General features: G+C 34.2%; 1 protein-coding gene across 1 annotated transcript in view; it reads left to right on the top strand.

Annotated features, from left to right (window-relative positions):
- The first annotated feature begins 6,067 nt into the window (after positions 1–6,067).
- LOC136823206 (uncharacterized) overlaps positions 6,068–18,414 on the top strand; it is a 33,234-nt gene continuing 20,887 nt past the window's right edge. Inside the window, exons 1-7 of the mRNA XM_067079379.1 lie at positions 6,068–6,232; positions 8,209–8,343; positions 10,289–10,398; positions 10,771–10,863; positions 12,006–12,143; positions 12,439–12,747; positions 13,019–13,141. Of these exons, the coding sequence (XP_066935480.1) occupies positions 6,132–6,232; positions 8,209–8,343; positions 10,289–10,398; positions 10,771–10,863; positions 12,006–12,143; positions 12,439–12,747; positions 13,019–13,141 (1,009 nt within the window). The 5' untranslated portion in view covers positions 6,068–6,131. The remainder of the gene's footprint in view (positions 6,233–8,208; positions 8,344–10,288; positions 10,399–10,770; positions 10,864–12,005; positions 12,144–12,438; positions 12,748–13,018; positions 13,142–18,414) is intronic.

Raw genomic sequence — 18,414 nt, 5'->3', positions numbered from 1 at the left:
TGCTATTTTTGATAATTTATGGCTCATTGAAATAGAGTTTAAGAATAACTTTTATGTATAAACACAGCATAAATTATGCCCTAAATTACAACAAGTACAATAAAACGAAGGATAATCCGAAAAATTTCACCATCATAATCTTAATTAGAAAAATGACGATAAATGTTGTTGTTAAAAATTCTATATTTCGTGTACATCTAACACATCTTTCAGGAGAAATAAAATTGAAATTCACAAATCTGCATCTTATGTTAAAAAGTAGAGAATAATTACAGTAATTAAAATCGTAAAAAATCGTAAAAAAAAAAAAAAATCGTAAAAAGTTCATTCAAAAAAGATACAAATCCCTAGACGCTTTCAAGCCATTGTTTAGAACTGGCTTGAGGCGTTTGATATATAAAGCTTCTTTGAATAAGAGAGAGGACCAATTATCACTTGAATCAATAACTTTTGTATTGTCATTAACAACAAGTACGGACTACTAACGAACGAAAGTTTGCGGCCGGGTCAGAAAAAAAAAATTTTTCACCTGGCCGGTTTCCGGAAACAAGAAATTTTTTTTGTTTCGCCTTACGATGCATTTTTTTAAATTTGTTGTCAATTTCAGGGCAAAAAAAGTCAGATTTTCAAAAATTGGCCCAAGTAACTTTCTTTTTCTAACTTTTTACACCATTAAAGAATAGGCTTTTCATCCTTATAGTTCACTTTTAGAAGGCTGAAATAAAGGCAAAAAACCCTTAAAATCTTTTCCGTGCAGATACCTCATTTTAGCAACTCGATCTATTTGCCGCGGCTTTTATCCAATGTCGGATATATCATGGACAAATATATGCGACAAATCCTTTTCGAAAATTGGGACTACGGGGCATTTAGCGCCAAAATGCTGCCTTATCTTTACAGCTAGGGGACGTCAAAAATGGTCAAATTTGGCTGGAATTTGGCATAATTGTTTCTTGGGTCAATAGATAAGGCCTATTATTGCAAGCTAGACGACTAGTTCAGACATAGTAGAAATATCCGACAATAGTAGGGAAAGAGTTAAGAGCCGCACCTTACGGTAGATCGCTCACCCTTTGTCTGTAGGTACCCCGGGGATGGTACTTAGGCAAATGGAGGGTACGGTATGTGCCGCCCTTAAGGGTACCTTTTTTGGATTTCCAAAGTCCCGCTAAGGGTCGGAAAAATCAGAAAATCAAATTTCAGTCCCACTAAGGGTAGAAAAAATAGGAAAATTTCAACTTTTTACCCCCAGAAAGATCGAAATTTGGTCAAAATTGCTCAAATTTGTCCCGGTAAGGGTCGTAAAATTCACAAACTTTTCCCTTTTTTCTCCTTTTTAGTCCCGGTAAGGGTCCGAGGGTCGAAAGTCGGGCGGCAACCCCTCCCGTTAGCTCGTAACCCTAGTACTCCCCCCGGGTAGTACCAACTCTTATCATTCCCGAGATCTACTGTGTCAAAATTTCAAAATGTGTTCAAAAATATTATATTTGATATCCTTTTTTCTGAGAACTTTTTGTTCGAGAAACAAAAATGGAAGCTGATTAATTATAATTGTATTAATTGTAATGCTTTGAAAATGCTGATAGTTATAAAACTTTCAGCACATTTGTTTGAATAGAAAGTTCTGAGTACGCAGATCTTTTCAGTGAGTTTTTCTTAAGAACATATTCAAAAAGAACAAATAATACAAGAGCAACTTATCCAAGTACTTTCCAAATGATCCTTATCGTTAGAAAGTTTTTCTTCTGACAAAAAAACTCTACCGCTAAAAGTACTTACTAAAGAAGTTCTAGGCGCAGGAAGAAAGAAGATTCTTGGATAAATTTATTTTTTATTTTGTATTTTTACCCTAAATTTTCATTCATTAGAACATTCGAAATTTTTGAAGCATTCGGGTGTTCTAAACTTTTTGGGCTTTTAAGCCTAAAATATTCTAAACATGTTCTTAATTTAACCGTTTTTGTGAGCATTTTTAGACGATGTCCTAAAAATTTGGGTGATTTAGAGTCAATACAGCCTTGTTCTCAATATTTAGGCAATGGAAGCCTCCTCATCTTAAATAGTTTGATCTTATAAAAAAACGTATATTGTATCTCTTATGCATACAATCTAATGATAGAGATCTAGGATCATAAATAGAAAGAATAGTGACCCATAACAATTTTGTTCTAATAGAAAATACGACACAATGACGTGGAAAGTACTTTCTTTCAGCATTTCAGAGAAAAATTACCCTTTTTGCATCATTACTAAAACAAGATATATTTATCTAAGTATCTCAACATAATATTGACAAAAGCTGGATTGACGCATTGTAAAAGTATATACATAGCTCTGTCTACAAATCATAAATTTTGTGATGAAAGGTTGTTTCATCAGACGTATCGTCACAGTTGCAGTTAGGCCGTCTTAGTTCAATGATTATCAATTTCATGGATGCAATATATTTCATTTTCTTATTTTGTGTTCACGTCGGTTTGTTTTGAAAGGTTTTGTAGATTAGCTTTGTGAAAGCCGGAAGATATAATTCATGGATTGCTTTATGGTTTACTCTGGTCTTAGTGATTTCTTTCTCTGTCCCAGCTGGCACACAACGATGTTTCAACGCTGATCTAGCGTTCACAACGTCTATATAAGCGTTATCCAGTCGCCAACACTATACTGAAATGGCAAGTATTGCTTCAAAGGCGGCTAGTTCGAAACGCAGGTCACAGGTCACAGGTCAACAGGTCACAGGTCACAGGTCAGTGATGACAGGTTGACTCTAATCAATGTCATTGCAGAGGAAAATGTTTGGAAAACACAAAGAATTATCAAAAACATAATTCTCAAGCAATTTCATCCATATAAAACCATTTCAAACATCAAAATTTAACCATGTGCTTTTATCGATCTTTCGCAGTTTGCGCCGTGTATAACGCAGACCAGAAAATTTAAAACCATATTATACGTATAACAGGTATATTACATATTGTAATGTTTGTAATGTTATATGATGGTTACATATAATAAAACTCATCGCTCTAAAACTACCTTCTCAGAGAACTCACGAGCTTCTGATTGGTGTAATTTTATATCCAGCCATATTGTTATCATCACATTCGGTATGCTAAATATTTTTGGTGTTTTTCTCTTGTAAGACATGATATTTTGTGATTCTGTCAACATTTTTGTCAAAAATTGTCATTAAGTCATTAAAATAACAATTGAATGATTAATTAGTTTCATCCTTCTAAAACCACTCTCTTAGGGACCTCACAAGCTTCTGATTGGTGCCGTTTTATATCCATTCACACTATCAACATCACATTCTGTATTATAAATATTTTTCGTGTTTTTGTCTTGTTAGGCATCATATTTTATGATTTTGTCATTATTTTTGTAAGCAAGTGTCACTAGGTTGTTATTTTATTCAATTGTCATTTTATAATATCTAAATAACATGTATTACTTTTTTGTAATTTAATGCGTTATGTATTGATGTTATGTTATGTATATGTTATGATCTTATTATCTTTTTTCCGGTCTGCACTTTGTTGACCTGTGACCTGTGACCTGCGTTTCGAACTAGCCGCTTCAAAGGGAAATATTTTCCAAACAGGGAGGAAGGAAACTTTACGAAACGGCTAGAAGGTAGCATGTTAATTTTGAGCATCCGAAAGTTGCAATTCATGATATGCATCATTGCAATATCTTCCACGGATCCAACAGCTGATTGGTTGTAAGTGACGTATTGACTGATTTTACGTCACTTACAACCAATCAGCTGTTGGGTCCGTGGAAGACATTACAATGGTGCATATCATGAATGGAAGATAGATAACTGATACAACTTGGTAAGAATAATAAATACATAACATTCACCGGTTAAGTAGGAAATTCACCAGGTAACTGTCTTATGATTCCACATTTCCCGTCTTTGCCTTTTAATTCGGCACACAAATTTCAAGGGCACGGAAATAGATGAAAAATTCAGAATAGTGACCAAAAAAATTACAAAATCGAGAAGTTAATTCCGTTTTGGGCAGCACCACTTTCCTGTTTGGGAAATGATGTTCTCTCAATTGAATGTTCTGTAAATCTTTAGTCTTTTAGAGTATCAGCATAGTATAAGAAAGCCGCGGCTGGAATATGTACCGCATTGTCTTTTCAGTTAATTGCTGTTCTATCTCTGTCTCCGACCTTTATAAGAACATCAAGATTGTCAGTTTATTATTGGTAGATAGTTTTTGAAATTTTCCTTCACAAAAAGTTTTTTTATTGCTAGATATCTTTGAATCTGTACCCAATAGAACACTTGAACTGATTTTGGACATATTTTAGGGGTATTTTGTGGAAACGATAGTTTTTCGCCAAAATTAAAATTATAAGAACTATATTTAATATGACAACTTTCCTGTCAGTTTGAATGATAAATTTTGAAGGTGCTGGCTTGAAATTTTCACAGAATTATCTTGTACTATTTCATCGATTTCTAAAAAGATTTCACTGAAATATTGTGAAGGCATTTCGAGGCACTTTATCAATTCTTGAGTTCTTTCAGCCCAGCCATTTTGTGCTTGTTTAAATTTCCTATTGTTGATCTTTCCTGCACAATGATCTTATAATGCAAGTGTATTATCAAGGGCATATCATTAATGTCTAAAACGCACTGAGAAGTAAGTATTAACGACAAACCAATAAAATTTACCATTATACAGGGTGTCCCTAATAAAAGTATCGAGTTTGAACATGCGATTGAGTAAAAAAGTTTGTGTGTGTTATCGCTAAAATATAAGAACGTTCTCCGTCACATAGGCTTCATTACAAAAGGTAGTTACAACGTATAAATTAATCAATAGCCCTTTTACTATTCCCCTGTTGCATAAATGTACGTCTTTAAAAATAAAAATTAATAAAAATTCAAATTCCCTCGTTTTACTTTTTTATTGTTCCATACATTCCATTTTTATTATTTTCATAGTTTTGCATACGATTCTTTACAAACATGTTTTAATTGTTGCGTTTTTCTCATGATCGTAATTTCGTTGCATTTGTAAACAGGCAGAGTATGTTTTTATTGTTACGTAATGACAAAGAAAAAAGAGGGAGAGCTTAAAATACAATTTTGTGAATACACACTTAAAACTTTCTACTCAATCGCATGTTCAAACTCGATACTTTTATTAGGGACACCCTGTAGATGCTACATTACTTATTTCTTGATCAACAAATAGTCATCAAATACGACAGAGATAGAACAACAGAAATTCAGATGTTATCATTCCAGCCGCGGCTTTCTTATACTATGGTATCAGAGACCATGGATTTTTTTCCCAAAATCTTTTCAAAATTTGACACTAACGGTGGGTCTTTGAGAAGAAACTTAAAGTTTTGCTTTTATCTAAAATGGAATAATCATGTAATAAAGATTTTTATTTGCAAGTATTCTCACACTTTTGCAAGTTATTCCCTAGCCCGGGGTCCACTTAAAGCTTTTTGATAGACTGGATGGCGCGATTAAGTGGCCCGGTAGTATATGGTAATATGCTTTTGCTTAGGCGGACTGTAAAACAGTCCGCCAGATTTTAGTTGTTTTTGGAAGGTAAAAACAGTACGAAGCAATGTTTTTATTTGAGAATAAGGGATTGCAAATCTGTTATTGATGTTTGTTTCTCATTTTTGATTAGACCTTTCAACTTCAAGTAGTTTTTTTGTTATTTGGATTTTAAACATTCTTTTTCAAAATGGCGACCCGCCAAACGCTCCTAGTCTACTTCACTGGACTCAGCGTCATCAAAAATTATCAAAAAGCAAAGTTCAGCCAGAAGTAGACTCTAGTCTAGTTATTCCCGAAAAGAAATTTGAACGCTTTAAAGAAATTAAACCTGATTTACTCTTTAACTCAAAAACAGAAGACTAGAAAATTATCAAACGAGGGGTCCGAAAAGTTTTTGAAAATTGATATAATCTGGTGAAAGTTTATTCGGGACATCTGAAGCATCCTTGGCACAAATGCAGTGGAATCAGGAAAATTGTGGCCCCACCTGTTCAATGATATATAGGGATGCACAAAATACTTTAACGATAAATGATATCATTTCTTTAGAAATAATTTATCGCCGAATGGATAGATAAAAGTCCATTTTAACATGGAAATTGTTACGAAAATTGTTTTAATCTTGCTGGTTTTGTATATGAGCTGTAAACATAATGTAGAAGCTCGAACGGATGGAAAACTTCAGATTGGTGGGTAAGTATCAGCCACTTATCAGCCATATTTTTATAAAGCCCGAAGGGCTAGATAACGTACTTTTGCTGAAAAGTGTGCCGTGGCTAGGTAGGAAATCCTACCTAAAGTCTATTCACGATAAGTGTGCACTCTTTTTTCATTTACCTATAACTTTCGAAGGAATTCTTCAATCTTTATAAATTTGGTATCATTTGAAAGATATTAGTGAGTGGAACAATTTGAAATAAAAAAAAATTAAAAAGATTATAAAAATGAAGATGAAAATGAAGAAGAAAAAAATGAAGATCTTGTAGAAAAGTGCTATAACTATCATTTTCACTGAAGTGAGTCCTTAATCATCGAACGTCATCACTGTGAAAAAAATTCTCAAAAATAATCATTCAGTCAAAAGATATCAAACAAAGTTATAAGCTGATTGAAGTCTAAAAACGCTGTTTTCTGCAGTTTTTTGCTGTTTTTTGGGGTCAATCACTTATGAACTTTGTATCATAACTTTATATTGAATAAATATTTTAATAAAATTTCTTCACAGTGATGATCTCCTAAGATCAAAGAATCTCTCCAGTGAAAATGAAAGTTATAGCACTTCTCTACAAGATCTTCATTTTTTTCTTCTTCATTTTCACCTTCATTTTTAGAATTTTTTTAAAGATTTTTTTATTTCAAATTGTTCCACTCACTAATATCTTTCAAATGATACCAAATTTATAAAGATTGAAGAATTCTTTCAAAAGTTATAGGTAAAAGAAAAAAGAGTGCACACTTATCGTGAATAGACTTTAAGTCACATGACATTGCAATAGAATTTCAGCGCTTGACCAATCAGAGGCTTTGCGGATTTTCGAAAACAATAGCAACGACATTTCTTCCGACATTCATTTTTTTGCCTGCTTAAAGCACGACATCTAGCCCTTTGCGCTTAAAAATCTATGTTATTAGCCCTGTGGTGGCGTGTGGTCTGTTTTTAGGGAGAATGGTAATGAATTAATAAAGAAAATTTCTTTCGACGACGGTATCGAAAACACAAGTAAGAAATTTAGTAGTTAACGTCTGAAAAAACGATATCGCAAACGCAAAGAAACTACAGCAGATTTTATAATCAGACTAACTTTAAACGGCAGCAGTAATACATTTTGAGAAAAGGGTGTGTCAAAATATTCGAAAATTTTTTAATTCCAAGTGGTATCCCGCAGTTTGAAAATCGATTCACCTCTAAACTAGTAAACTATGTCGTTCTTTTCACTGCATCTTAAGCTTGGGTGGGGTTTGACATGCAAACCATTCTCCCTAGCAATATATTTTCTATAAAAGCTCTCTATAAGCACTGTTCCCGCGATCCTATGTCTCAAGTAAGGTAGACCTTTCATAATCTATTTTCGTTTTCTAAAAGTTCTTCCTTTAATTATCATTTGTAGTGAATGTTTCTAAACGATAAGATTTGAGTTTAGAGCCATGGGCGCGTACTGAAGTCAGTAGTGAGGTTAAATATCGATAGATTTAATTGCGGGGTAAGTCAGGCTTGCTTTCTGACCAGCCTGTAAAAAAGTGCCATGGCGTGAATGAAGACTGGAAAAAATTCGTCCGTCGTCGTTATCTATCTATCGATACTTAATCTCACTTGTGTCCTTTCTAAGGCATTATAATTACATGGATTACACTTACGGACACCTCTAATAGATTTTTCATAAATTACGTCACGAACATCACTTGCTTCGTATTCAAACAATTACCATAGTGATTATGTCCCTTGAGACATTAAATGATTGTTTATAAATAGAAAGTAGTTTTACTAAAATCCACTGGGAGTTTTAATCACCATAGCAATAATTTCAAGAGGAGACAAGTGATGTTCGTGACCAAATCTATGAAAATGTCTACTAACGGACACTTACCCATTTCCCCATAACATTGTCCGCTGATCAGAGGTTTAACTGTATAAAGCATATCTATATTTTTCCTTTGAATATTCTTTTCAGAGCCAACGTCTGTAAACGCGTTTTTACGTACAATTCGTACGTTTATTTGACCAAATATTATACTGGATATGATAATTATCGAACATGCTGCAAGAAACTTGCATGGGTGTGTACTTCACGTTGTACAAAATCAAGGTAAAAACTCAGCCTTCTCTCTTTCCTCTCACTCACTTTTTTACCCCACTGACCTTAACGGCCGACGGGGACGTGCCGCTGGAGTTCGAAAAGTGGACCCTGTCAGATATGATTGTTTGGTAAATTTGGGACCCTGTCGGTAGGAAAATCGAAAAAAAATTCCCATTTTCACCCTGAAAAGTGGCAAAAATGACAAAATGTAGACAAAAGATTGAAAGTTTTTCTAATGTTCACTCTGGAAATTGTCCAAAATAGCCAAAAGACAACCCTACCTGATAATATGTTGAAATTAGTAAATTTGATATCCTGCCAGATATCTTCAGAGTCTAAAAAAGGGACCCTGACCAGCGGTACGTCCCGATTCCCATTCGCCTGAGTGCCTCCCTTGGGCTGTTTTATCAATTTGCTGATAAAATATCAACCCCTAACGACAAATTAAAGAAATTCTCTCGCACATGTGTCAATCTAATCACTGTAGAAAGAATCAAAGATGAAGAGCATATTTTACCATATTAATATCTAGCAGAGCTGCATATCAGTATCTATGTTTACTATTGACAAAATCCCCAAAAACCTCCAAGTGTAATATTGAAATGAGTTTCTTTCAAAAGAAATCTTCTACATGATTCCCTAAATTACAACAGTAATTACTAAACTAATAATGGCTGCGTTTAGACCAACTGGCATTTGCTCATGAGGGATTCGATTTTAATAGCTTTTCCATTGTATTTTCTGTCATGGCATTTAAGGAATCATCTTTTTAGAGTCATTACTGAAAAGGTGATTCCCTCAAGCTCAACTTTGACTGATCAAACAATGAAAAGCATGGAATTTCTCAAAAACTGCAGTCATTAAGACTGAAACTTTTTGCCGTAGGGCTAGGCTATGGCAAATCTTGCAAATTTTACAATCTATAGAAAGAACTGAATAAAAAACGTGCAAATACTTTAAAAAATCAAAAATGTCATTTTTTCTCTTTGTTTTGGTTCCTTTGTTTGATTTGAAATGCCAGAAAAGGGAATTCCTTTGCTCAAAATGGCATTTCAAATGCCAACGAAATGCCAACACGCTGGCACCATTAGGCATTTCACAAGCCGAACAATTGCGCGGAACAATAGAATCAAAAGAATACTGCAAGCAATTACAAATGCCAGGCTGGTCGTCTAAACGCAGCCAATTATGGTAATGTCATAATGTAATGATTGATACTTCAATCTAATCGACATAATAGACAGATCTTTATGTTATAGTTCTCTACCAATGACTCTTTTTGATCCATTCAGACCTTCATCAGCGCCGAAATATATTGGCAATTTTAGGTATTTCAACGCTTTGCAGAATTTAAAGTTCGGACGTACTTCCATTTGTTTCATCGGATTTTTCGATTTGGGATGGGTTAAGTGGCTTCCAGGCTATATTCCCAGTCTTGTTGGAACATTTTTTAGCTTTTAGATCCTAAAACATCTAAGGTTTTAAGTTTAATGTTGAAACTCAGAGTTAAAAACTCTACTTTCCAACCGTACTTTATAAAGCACTTAAAAATCAGTTGCAGTTTTAAGGTTTTGAGGGAATTCCCCTTTTGTGTCAAATATTACGGCGCAGGTTGTAGATCTAAAGATGATGGCGATAATGACTGTTTTTTTAATGCATTGATGACATTTTTGAGTTGTTTTTTCAACAACACGAATAAAAATATTGACTGTTGAACTTAAAATCTAAGATCTTGGATTGCCGTCATAGTTACTTTTTCCTCTGCGTCGATTGCGCGCTGAATGGCTATTTATTGTCACAGGTTGGAATATGATTTTGGCATGTGATTTTCACGGTATTTTAAAATTACACAAGAAATAGGTTAACTAATACTAAAATCTAGCTAAATTGAAGTTCAAGTGCCAAACTATTACAGTCAACGATTTTCAAATCTTTCATTTATTCAACTACACAGATCAAAACAGATGAAATACATACATTCTAAACTTCACGTACGAAGTGCCACATCTGTATTCTGCTGTCCGGGATGGGCTCGTATCCGTACAGCTATTGATTGTCAACAAGGTAGGGCTCCGTTTCGCGGGTCTAAAAGTAAGTGGGTGGCCGAAATTAGTTATCAGAGCTACCTTTTGGTGACATTGCAAACAACCTCCTTCCCCCACAAAAATGGGCTACTGTGGGAAGGGAAAATTTCCCCTATTAGATGAATCGATTCTATATGACTGCCCTCTGCACGATGTAAGAAACTTCTTAAAATGATTTGGAAAAATGTGGAGCATGTTTACCCAGACGGCATACAACGTCAAAACAACATCCATGTGACATTCATAACGTCCATATAACGTTATTTGAACGTCAAAACAACGTTGTGTGCCAGCTGGGTAGATTAAAGAATGTCATTATTCATACCTGTTTTTATAACGTTCTCCATGACAGCTATTTGTAACCCACGATGTATCAACGGTGATTGTGTCAAACCTAATGTTTGCAAATGTAAGTCAGGATTCACTGGAACATATTGCGAAAAAGGTAAATATCATTTTACACTTCTCAAATGCATCTGCTTACCTTTTAAAACATACCTGTGGCGACCTTCGAACTTCAAATGGAAGAAAAACCGGGGGGGTACTAGGGCAAAATGGATTACAGGGATGCACTGCTGGTCAGGGTACCTTTTTTAACCTCCACGAGTCCCAGGTAGGGTCGCAAAAACACTAAAATAAAAAAATCAGTCTGTCGTAGGGTGGACAGTTTAGGGAAAAAGTAGAAAATTAAAATACTTTTTTACAGTCGAGTCCCTCGTAGGGTCCATTTTTCGAACCTCAGTGGAGCACCCCCGTCGGTCGGCAAGGGTAGTACCCCAAGATTTTTCTTATACATAGTTATATCAAGTATGTGTCTGCGATTCACGAGACTAACAATGGCGAAAACAATTTTCCAGTAATAAAGAAATGCATTTTCATCTTAAAAATAGTGAATCTCTATGCTAAATATTCATACCACAACTATCATTTTGAGCTGTGAACAAAAGACGGTGAGAAATCCTCACTTCCTTATCGCTTTACAGTAGCTTAAAAAGCCACTGACTCTGAAAGATTTCAACACCTCCAAGCCTGTTAATCACCTTGGTCCGCCAAGAGATCCGACCTTTTTCTTTTGGCGATCTAACCTTGAGTATGACACTGTCTTACACTTCCGTCAACTTTTTTCTAGATCCCTTTATATTGATGTATTGCTTTGCAACCCCCTTTAAACCCTTCAGTACTGTGAAGAGCTGAAATTTAAGAAATTATTGTCAGCCAAATAAATCGTTCACAAATGAAGGAAACTTAGCTGTGTAGTAATGAAAGAACTAAAGTATATATATTTTTGAAATCGCCAAGCTTTAAGCTTTCCGAAGATGTAAAAATAACGTTTATACAACCGATCTATAAAAATTTTTTCTTTTTCATTTTTCTTCATGTTCTTTTCAAATTTAACGGAAAAAAAACAACAGTAAATTAATAAGCTCCTTCCTACTTTCCCAACGATACCAAACTTTTTAAGATTGAAGCATTGGTCGAGAAATAAAAAGTAAAGCAAAATTTAGTGCACACTTATCGTGAATAGACTTTAATCTGCAATTTTTTAACTTGTTATATATGTTTTTCATATCAACTATCTTCTTATAGAGATTAACGAATGTTTATCGAGTCCATGTGAACAAATCTGTACCAACATACGTGGTGACTACGCATGCTCGTGTAAAAAAGGATTTCGTAAAGTGATCAGCAATCATACCAGTGAAATGCATAGTCCAAGATGTGAAAGTAAGTTAAATATCCTCAGGTAGCAGCTGAAGATGTCTTAACATTTTTTTGTAAGCAAGCAGGTTGCTAAGGCTCGAGGGCTCAAATTATCCGATTTTTTTTTAGATAATCTTACCATGTCAAACGATCTCCATTGAACCGATAAGCATAAATATGGTATAATATCAAGGGTGGTCAAAGCAGATTTTTCAGAAAATGAGCTAGGGAGTCCTTGGCAACCACACTACAATTTAATTCTTTGTAAGAGCAAAGATAAGATCTAGTTTTTTCCGAATGTTCTTTCTTTTTTATAAAGATATTGATGAGTGTAAAATCAATGAAGACCTCATGATCAAAGATGGCGATACAAACCGAACACAAGCGCTCTGTAAATGTGCATTCAACCAAAAGGGATGCAAAGCCTCATGCCATAACACTGTCGGTAGCTACAAATGTAGCTGTTCTTCAGGTTATCGTTTAGTGGCCAACCGTGTTTGTACGGATGAGGATGAATGTCGACTTGGTACACATCAATGCCAACATATTTGTTTAAATCAAAGAAATGGATATGCTTGTACTTGTTATCCCGGCTACCGGTTGGATAGTGATGGTAAAACTTGTAATGGTACGTGTAATAGGCCATTTCATGGTCAAAAGGAATTATGGGTAATTAGGACCAGTCTATAATGTTGGAGGTTTTTACGTCTAATGAACACGAAGCCGTTAAAGGGGCACAACCAGCCCATTACCAACTATTCAACCATTACCAATAATTCAATTCGACCATGAAATGGTCAATATCAAAATTTGATTTGATTTGTACGCTCTTGAATTTGAATTTAGTGTAGCAAATCACTCGAAAATGATGCCAATTCTATATCTTATCAATTTTCTAGATATAAATGAATGTAGCGTGAGTAATGGTGGTTGTGAACAGATATGCGCTAATACTCTTGGTTCGTTCGAATGTTCGTGTAAAAAAGGATTTCTACTTCTTGGTGATAACTACAGGTGCCAGGGTAAGTCAGAGAAACATTTCTTAGCTGACACATATCATTATTGAGTCTGTTAAATTGCGCGCCCTGCGCGCCTGCGCGCCTTCTAAAAAGTGGCGCTCCTTGTGCTCCTTCGCTCCTAGCGCGCCTTCGCTCCTTGCGGGCCTTCGCTCCTTGCGCGCCTTAATCTTTTTTGCGTGCCTTTGCGCGCCTTCTAATTTTTGCACGTCTTATAATATTTTACGCATTTCTGATTTAAAAGTTTTGAAAAGTTTCTAAATGCCTGTATAATTTGTTGCAAACCCGTTGCAAATGCAAAGAACCAGTCACAAAGCTTTTTATTGGTTATTTGAATGTAAAAAACCGGACACACTTTTGGGGATAAAATTTTCATTTTAAAATCTAAACGAAATTACAATAATCGTTGGGTATGCAAGAGCAGGAGGGCGAAGCCTTCCTGCCAGCCCTATTTTCGATTTGAAATCTTCATTTTTAGCCTAGGTTGATGGATATGAAATGTACTTTCAAAATCAACACAAAAAAGCTGCAAATTTAGTCTTTTTGGAAAGTGGATTAGTTTTAGCGAAAAAAAGGAAAAAGGAAAATATATGTAGTAGTTTTAAACTGAATCATGCAATATTTTTAGGTTTGCGTTTTCAAAAACACCAGGGCCTTTTTTTGGTAAAATGAGCTATGTCAAACTTTAAACGTCATTATTTCCTAAACCAGAAGGAATTAGAGGTTGGTTTATATCGTTGGATAGCTGAAAGTCTTCTTTTTCTTTTGGGACCTGACGGCATATTGCCCGGTGGTGCGGTTTTAAATCACTCCTGTTTCAATTCTATTTGCTAGAGGGCAGAATCTAGTATACTAGACTATGTTATAGTCTAAGACGAATCACTATCTAAGAAAAAAGCCCAATGCCGAAGAAAATTCGCAAACGGGTTTTTTTGCCGAAAAGAGTTAACAGTCGGTAGAGTTGCCAGTCTTAGACTATACGATTTTGGTACAAAATACAAAAACAGCCCAAATCGTACGAATTCGAGTTTCCGTATGCGAGGCCAACTGTGTTCGGTATTCGAAAAAATCAAAACAAAAAAAAAGGGCGGGAGAGAAACTGAGATAAAAGAGGGATTCCTAGAAATATTATAGTTGGTCAGCCCCGATGACCCTTCAAATCCCTTTTTTCCAGCCGCCGCAACTTAAGAGTTTGGTTTTTTTATTCCGATTTCTAAAGTTTTTATCCGATCGGGATAAGTTTGGTCTCCCGACCTGTGTATTTACTCTCCAGCTTTTTTAGGGCAACGTTCCGGTTGGGGTACGCTTTCAATTCATCCAATCGGGCTCAGTTTGGTTTCCCGATATGTGACAAAAATAATTCAATATGGCTGCCAAGGCGGTGCTTTTTCGTTCGTTCGTTGTTTTCTCTTGCCAGCTTTTATTTATACAATCATTATATTTTGTTGAAGTGGCTTTTAAACTTATAACTAAGGAAGATACAACACTGGAGTTAGATTATTAGGATGTTCTTTTCTTTAAAGTATGAAGATTTTAACTTATTTGCTCAAGTTTTTTCCTGAATTGTGAGTTATTTTTTTACCTGCTAGACCTGCTCATTGTTTTGTAGCATGAAAACATATTTTTTCATTTTGGACTTGAATATAGAATAACCACCAGCAATTACTGGAATTTGATGGAGTGTATATATATATATTACAGTTCACAGCTTAATTATCTGATTATTCACAAAAATAATGTTTTCTCAAACTTGAGTGTTTTTTTTTTTGATTTGATATATATAGATAGACATTTTATATGCTAGGCTTGTTCTTCTGATAAAGCGTAAATGGAAATTGATCAAGTATATTAAAGTACAGCTCCTATGTGAATTTGAGAAAGACCAAAGTTCCTTCATCAAATTATTGATGCAAACAAAAATGATTTTTTCCTAGACTTGCGTTTTTCACTGGCAGTTACGTTTGTTTTTTTGGACCGACTTGGAGATAATTATGATAAAGCGTAAATGGAAATTGATCAAGTATATTAAAGTACAGCTCCTATGTGAATTTGAGAAAGACCAAAGTTCCTTCATCAAATTATTGATGCAAAAATGATTTTTTTCTAGACTTGCGTTTTTCACTGGCAGTTACGTTTGTTTTTTTGGACCGACTTGGAGATAATTATTATAAAGCGTAAATGGAAATTGATCAAGTATATTAAAGTACAACTCTTATGTAAATTTAAGAAGGAAGGAAGTTCTTCATCAAATTATATTGACGCAAAAATGATTTTTTTCTAGACTTGCGTTTTTCACTGGCAGTTACGTTTGTTTTTTTGGACCGACTTGGAGATAATTATGATAAAGCGTAAATGGAAATTGATCAAGTATATTAAAGTACCGCTCCTATGTGAATTTGAGAAAGACCGAAGTTCTTCATCAAATTATTGACTTAAAAATGATTTTTTCTAGACTTAAGTTTTCACTGCGATTTGAAAGCAGACACTTGCATTTGTTCTTTTTGACTTGGAGATAATTATGATCAAGCGTAAATGGAAATTAATCAAGTATATATATTTAAAGTGCAGCTCCTATGTAAATTTCAGAAAGGCTGAAGTATTCTTCATCAAATTATTGACAAAAATTATGTTTTTCTAGACTTGCATTTTTTTCACTGTGATTTGATGGCGGACACTTATACATTCTGGACTAATAATGATAAATAATAAATGTATATAAATGGATTAAATATTTTTTAATAGATAAATATTGCACTTTTAAGCATATTTAGGCTCAGGTCAGCTCAGGTTAGGGAAAATACAGTACAATAATTACAGTCTTTCTGGGTCGACACCGGGTATGCTAAACATAAAACTTTAAATTTGAATAAATTTTAGATGTCAGTGTAAACCTTATTTTGAATTTTTCATTGCTTATTATAAAAATATGTAGAAATAGCTAAACTATTTCTCTGCAGTTAAGATGAATAAGAATGACACCATTTTAACTTTTACTGATTTACAGCATCTTTGTTTTTGAAACTTTTTTGATTTTTTGTCCAGCTTGAGCTTGAATATAATTATAAGTCTAAGCTTAGTAAAAAATGAAAAGTGTATAAATTGTTTGTGATTTTTGATAAGTACAGTATGCCTTGCATTTAATTTCCTTGCAAGGATTTTTATTTTCTTGAATCTGTTTTTGATGTAGCCTTTTGTTGCTGTTTATCTGTATATCTAATTTTTATTATCTAAATATCTATCCTAATTATATTGTGTACAAACGTAAATTTGATGATTTTTTTACTCTCATTTTAGTAAATCATATCAATTTTTAACAACATATCTTTCAAATTCATCATCCGAAACACGCAAGATTTCCCGAAATTACTCTTGGATGAACCAAAACTAAATGAAAATGAAGAATACGTTTCGTATGACGTCGAATCACTATTCACCAATATCCCGATTATAGACACCATCAATTACATCGTAGAAGAAATTTATACTCGAAACAAACTACCCACCATATGTACCAAACTCATTTTCACACGTCTACTTACAAAACTTACAACTGAAAACACTTTCATTTTCAATTCCAAGTTTTACAAGCAAATAGATGGATGTACCATGGGTGGCCCACTATCAGTAATATTGTCTGATATATGTATGACCAAGTTAGAAAATGAAATTGTTGTACCAAGAAACCCACCATTTTACTACCGTTACGTAGATGATATTATAAATAGACGGCGAAAGGATCAACCAGATGAACTTTTTGAAACCTTGAACCAACATGAAAAACTACGTTTCACGTGTGAAGTTCAACCGACTAAATTCCTTGACACAAAAATGATAAAATGCCCTGACAACACCTTCGAAACTGCTGTTCATAGAAAAGCAGCTAAACTTCCAGCCCACTGGACCTCCAAAGCTCCCAAAAGATACAAAAGGAATGCCATCAACAGTGATCTAGCAAGAGCTAAAAGGATCTCCACTAATTTCGAGAGAGAAAAGAGAGTCATTACAGATAAATTCATTCGTGCTGATTTCCCCAAGCCATTCATTGCTAGTGTGATAAAAACCTTTGAAGATAAACAATCAACACAACCTCAACCGAGTCAAACTAACCAAACTGAAGTACCAGCTAAACTAAAGCTCTCCTTTGAAATACCGTACTGCGAAGAAAACGAGAAATTGTCTAAATATTTCCTCACCAAATTCAATAATTTCACTGACAATCGCTATAAACTTTCAATATTTTGGAAAACAAGGAAGGTAAATACTTTGTTCACGTTAAAGGATAAAAATCCACATCCCTCCTGCAAAATTTATGAGGGTTTATGTGATTGTGGAGAGAATTATATCGGGGAAACGAATCGTAATGTTGAAGTCAGATGGACTGAACATGGGAACCCCAATCATAAATCAGAACCCGCTAAACACCTACTCAACAACCCAGGTCACTCTTTTGTTTGGAAATCAATCTTCAACGCGTCAAAATTCTCAACACAAAGAAAAATCTTGGAGGCATTCTTTATTGCTACCAAAGGACCTAGTTTGAATAACCAAATAGAAACTCGTAGCCTTATGCTTTTCAGAAATGGAGTCACGTGAGACTTAATGATATTTATAGCTTTTTAATAATTCCCTATACTGTAATATATTTTATCGTCACTTAAATTTTTATTGCTTTTAATTACTCACATTTTTTTTTTTTTTTTTTTTTTCCAATTTTTTCAATAAATTTGTTACTTTCTTTTTACTTGTATGATAACTGATGATGGCGTAAGCCGAAAAGCTTTTTATTCAATTTTTCAAATATATTTTACATTCACAACTTTCTAAAGCGCAGCTGGTTTATTCTCTTTGGAGACCCTCCCTCTTCCTTTTATTCCCTTTACACGTTTTTTTTTTTTAAGAAACACACTTTTAAGAAACATGAGGCTCAGAATGCCTAAAAACTAAGAAACATCTAAGAAACATGCTGAGGCTGAAAATAAGAAAATGACATTTTTTAATTCGTTTTTTAAGAACCTTTCATTCAAAACATAAAAAATAGGCTGATATTATGTCAAAAAGTTTAGAAACATGTAAGAAACATTTAAGGCTCAAAAGGTCGATTTCTTAAGAAACATTGAGGCTGCTTGGTAAAACTAGTTTCTTAAAAAAAAAAAAACGTGTATATTTTCTTGCAACTACACTTTCTTTTCTTAGAAAACAATTTTTATAATCAGTCATTTTTTTAATAAGTTTGTAATTTCTTTGCAACAAGGATATCTATCTAAACTTTCACCTTATAA

The sequence above is a fragment of the Clytia hemisphaerica genome, unplaced genomic scaffold, assembly GCF_902728285.1.
Source record: "Clytia hemisphaerica strain Z4C2 unplaced genomic scaffold, Clytia hemisphaerica genome assembly, whole genome shotgun sequence".
Classification (NCBI taxonomy): Eukaryota; Metazoa; Cnidaria; class Hydrozoa; order Leptothecata; family Clytiidae; genus Clytia; species Clytia hemisphaerica.
This window is presented reverse-complemented; position numbering and strand designations above follow the sequence as displayed.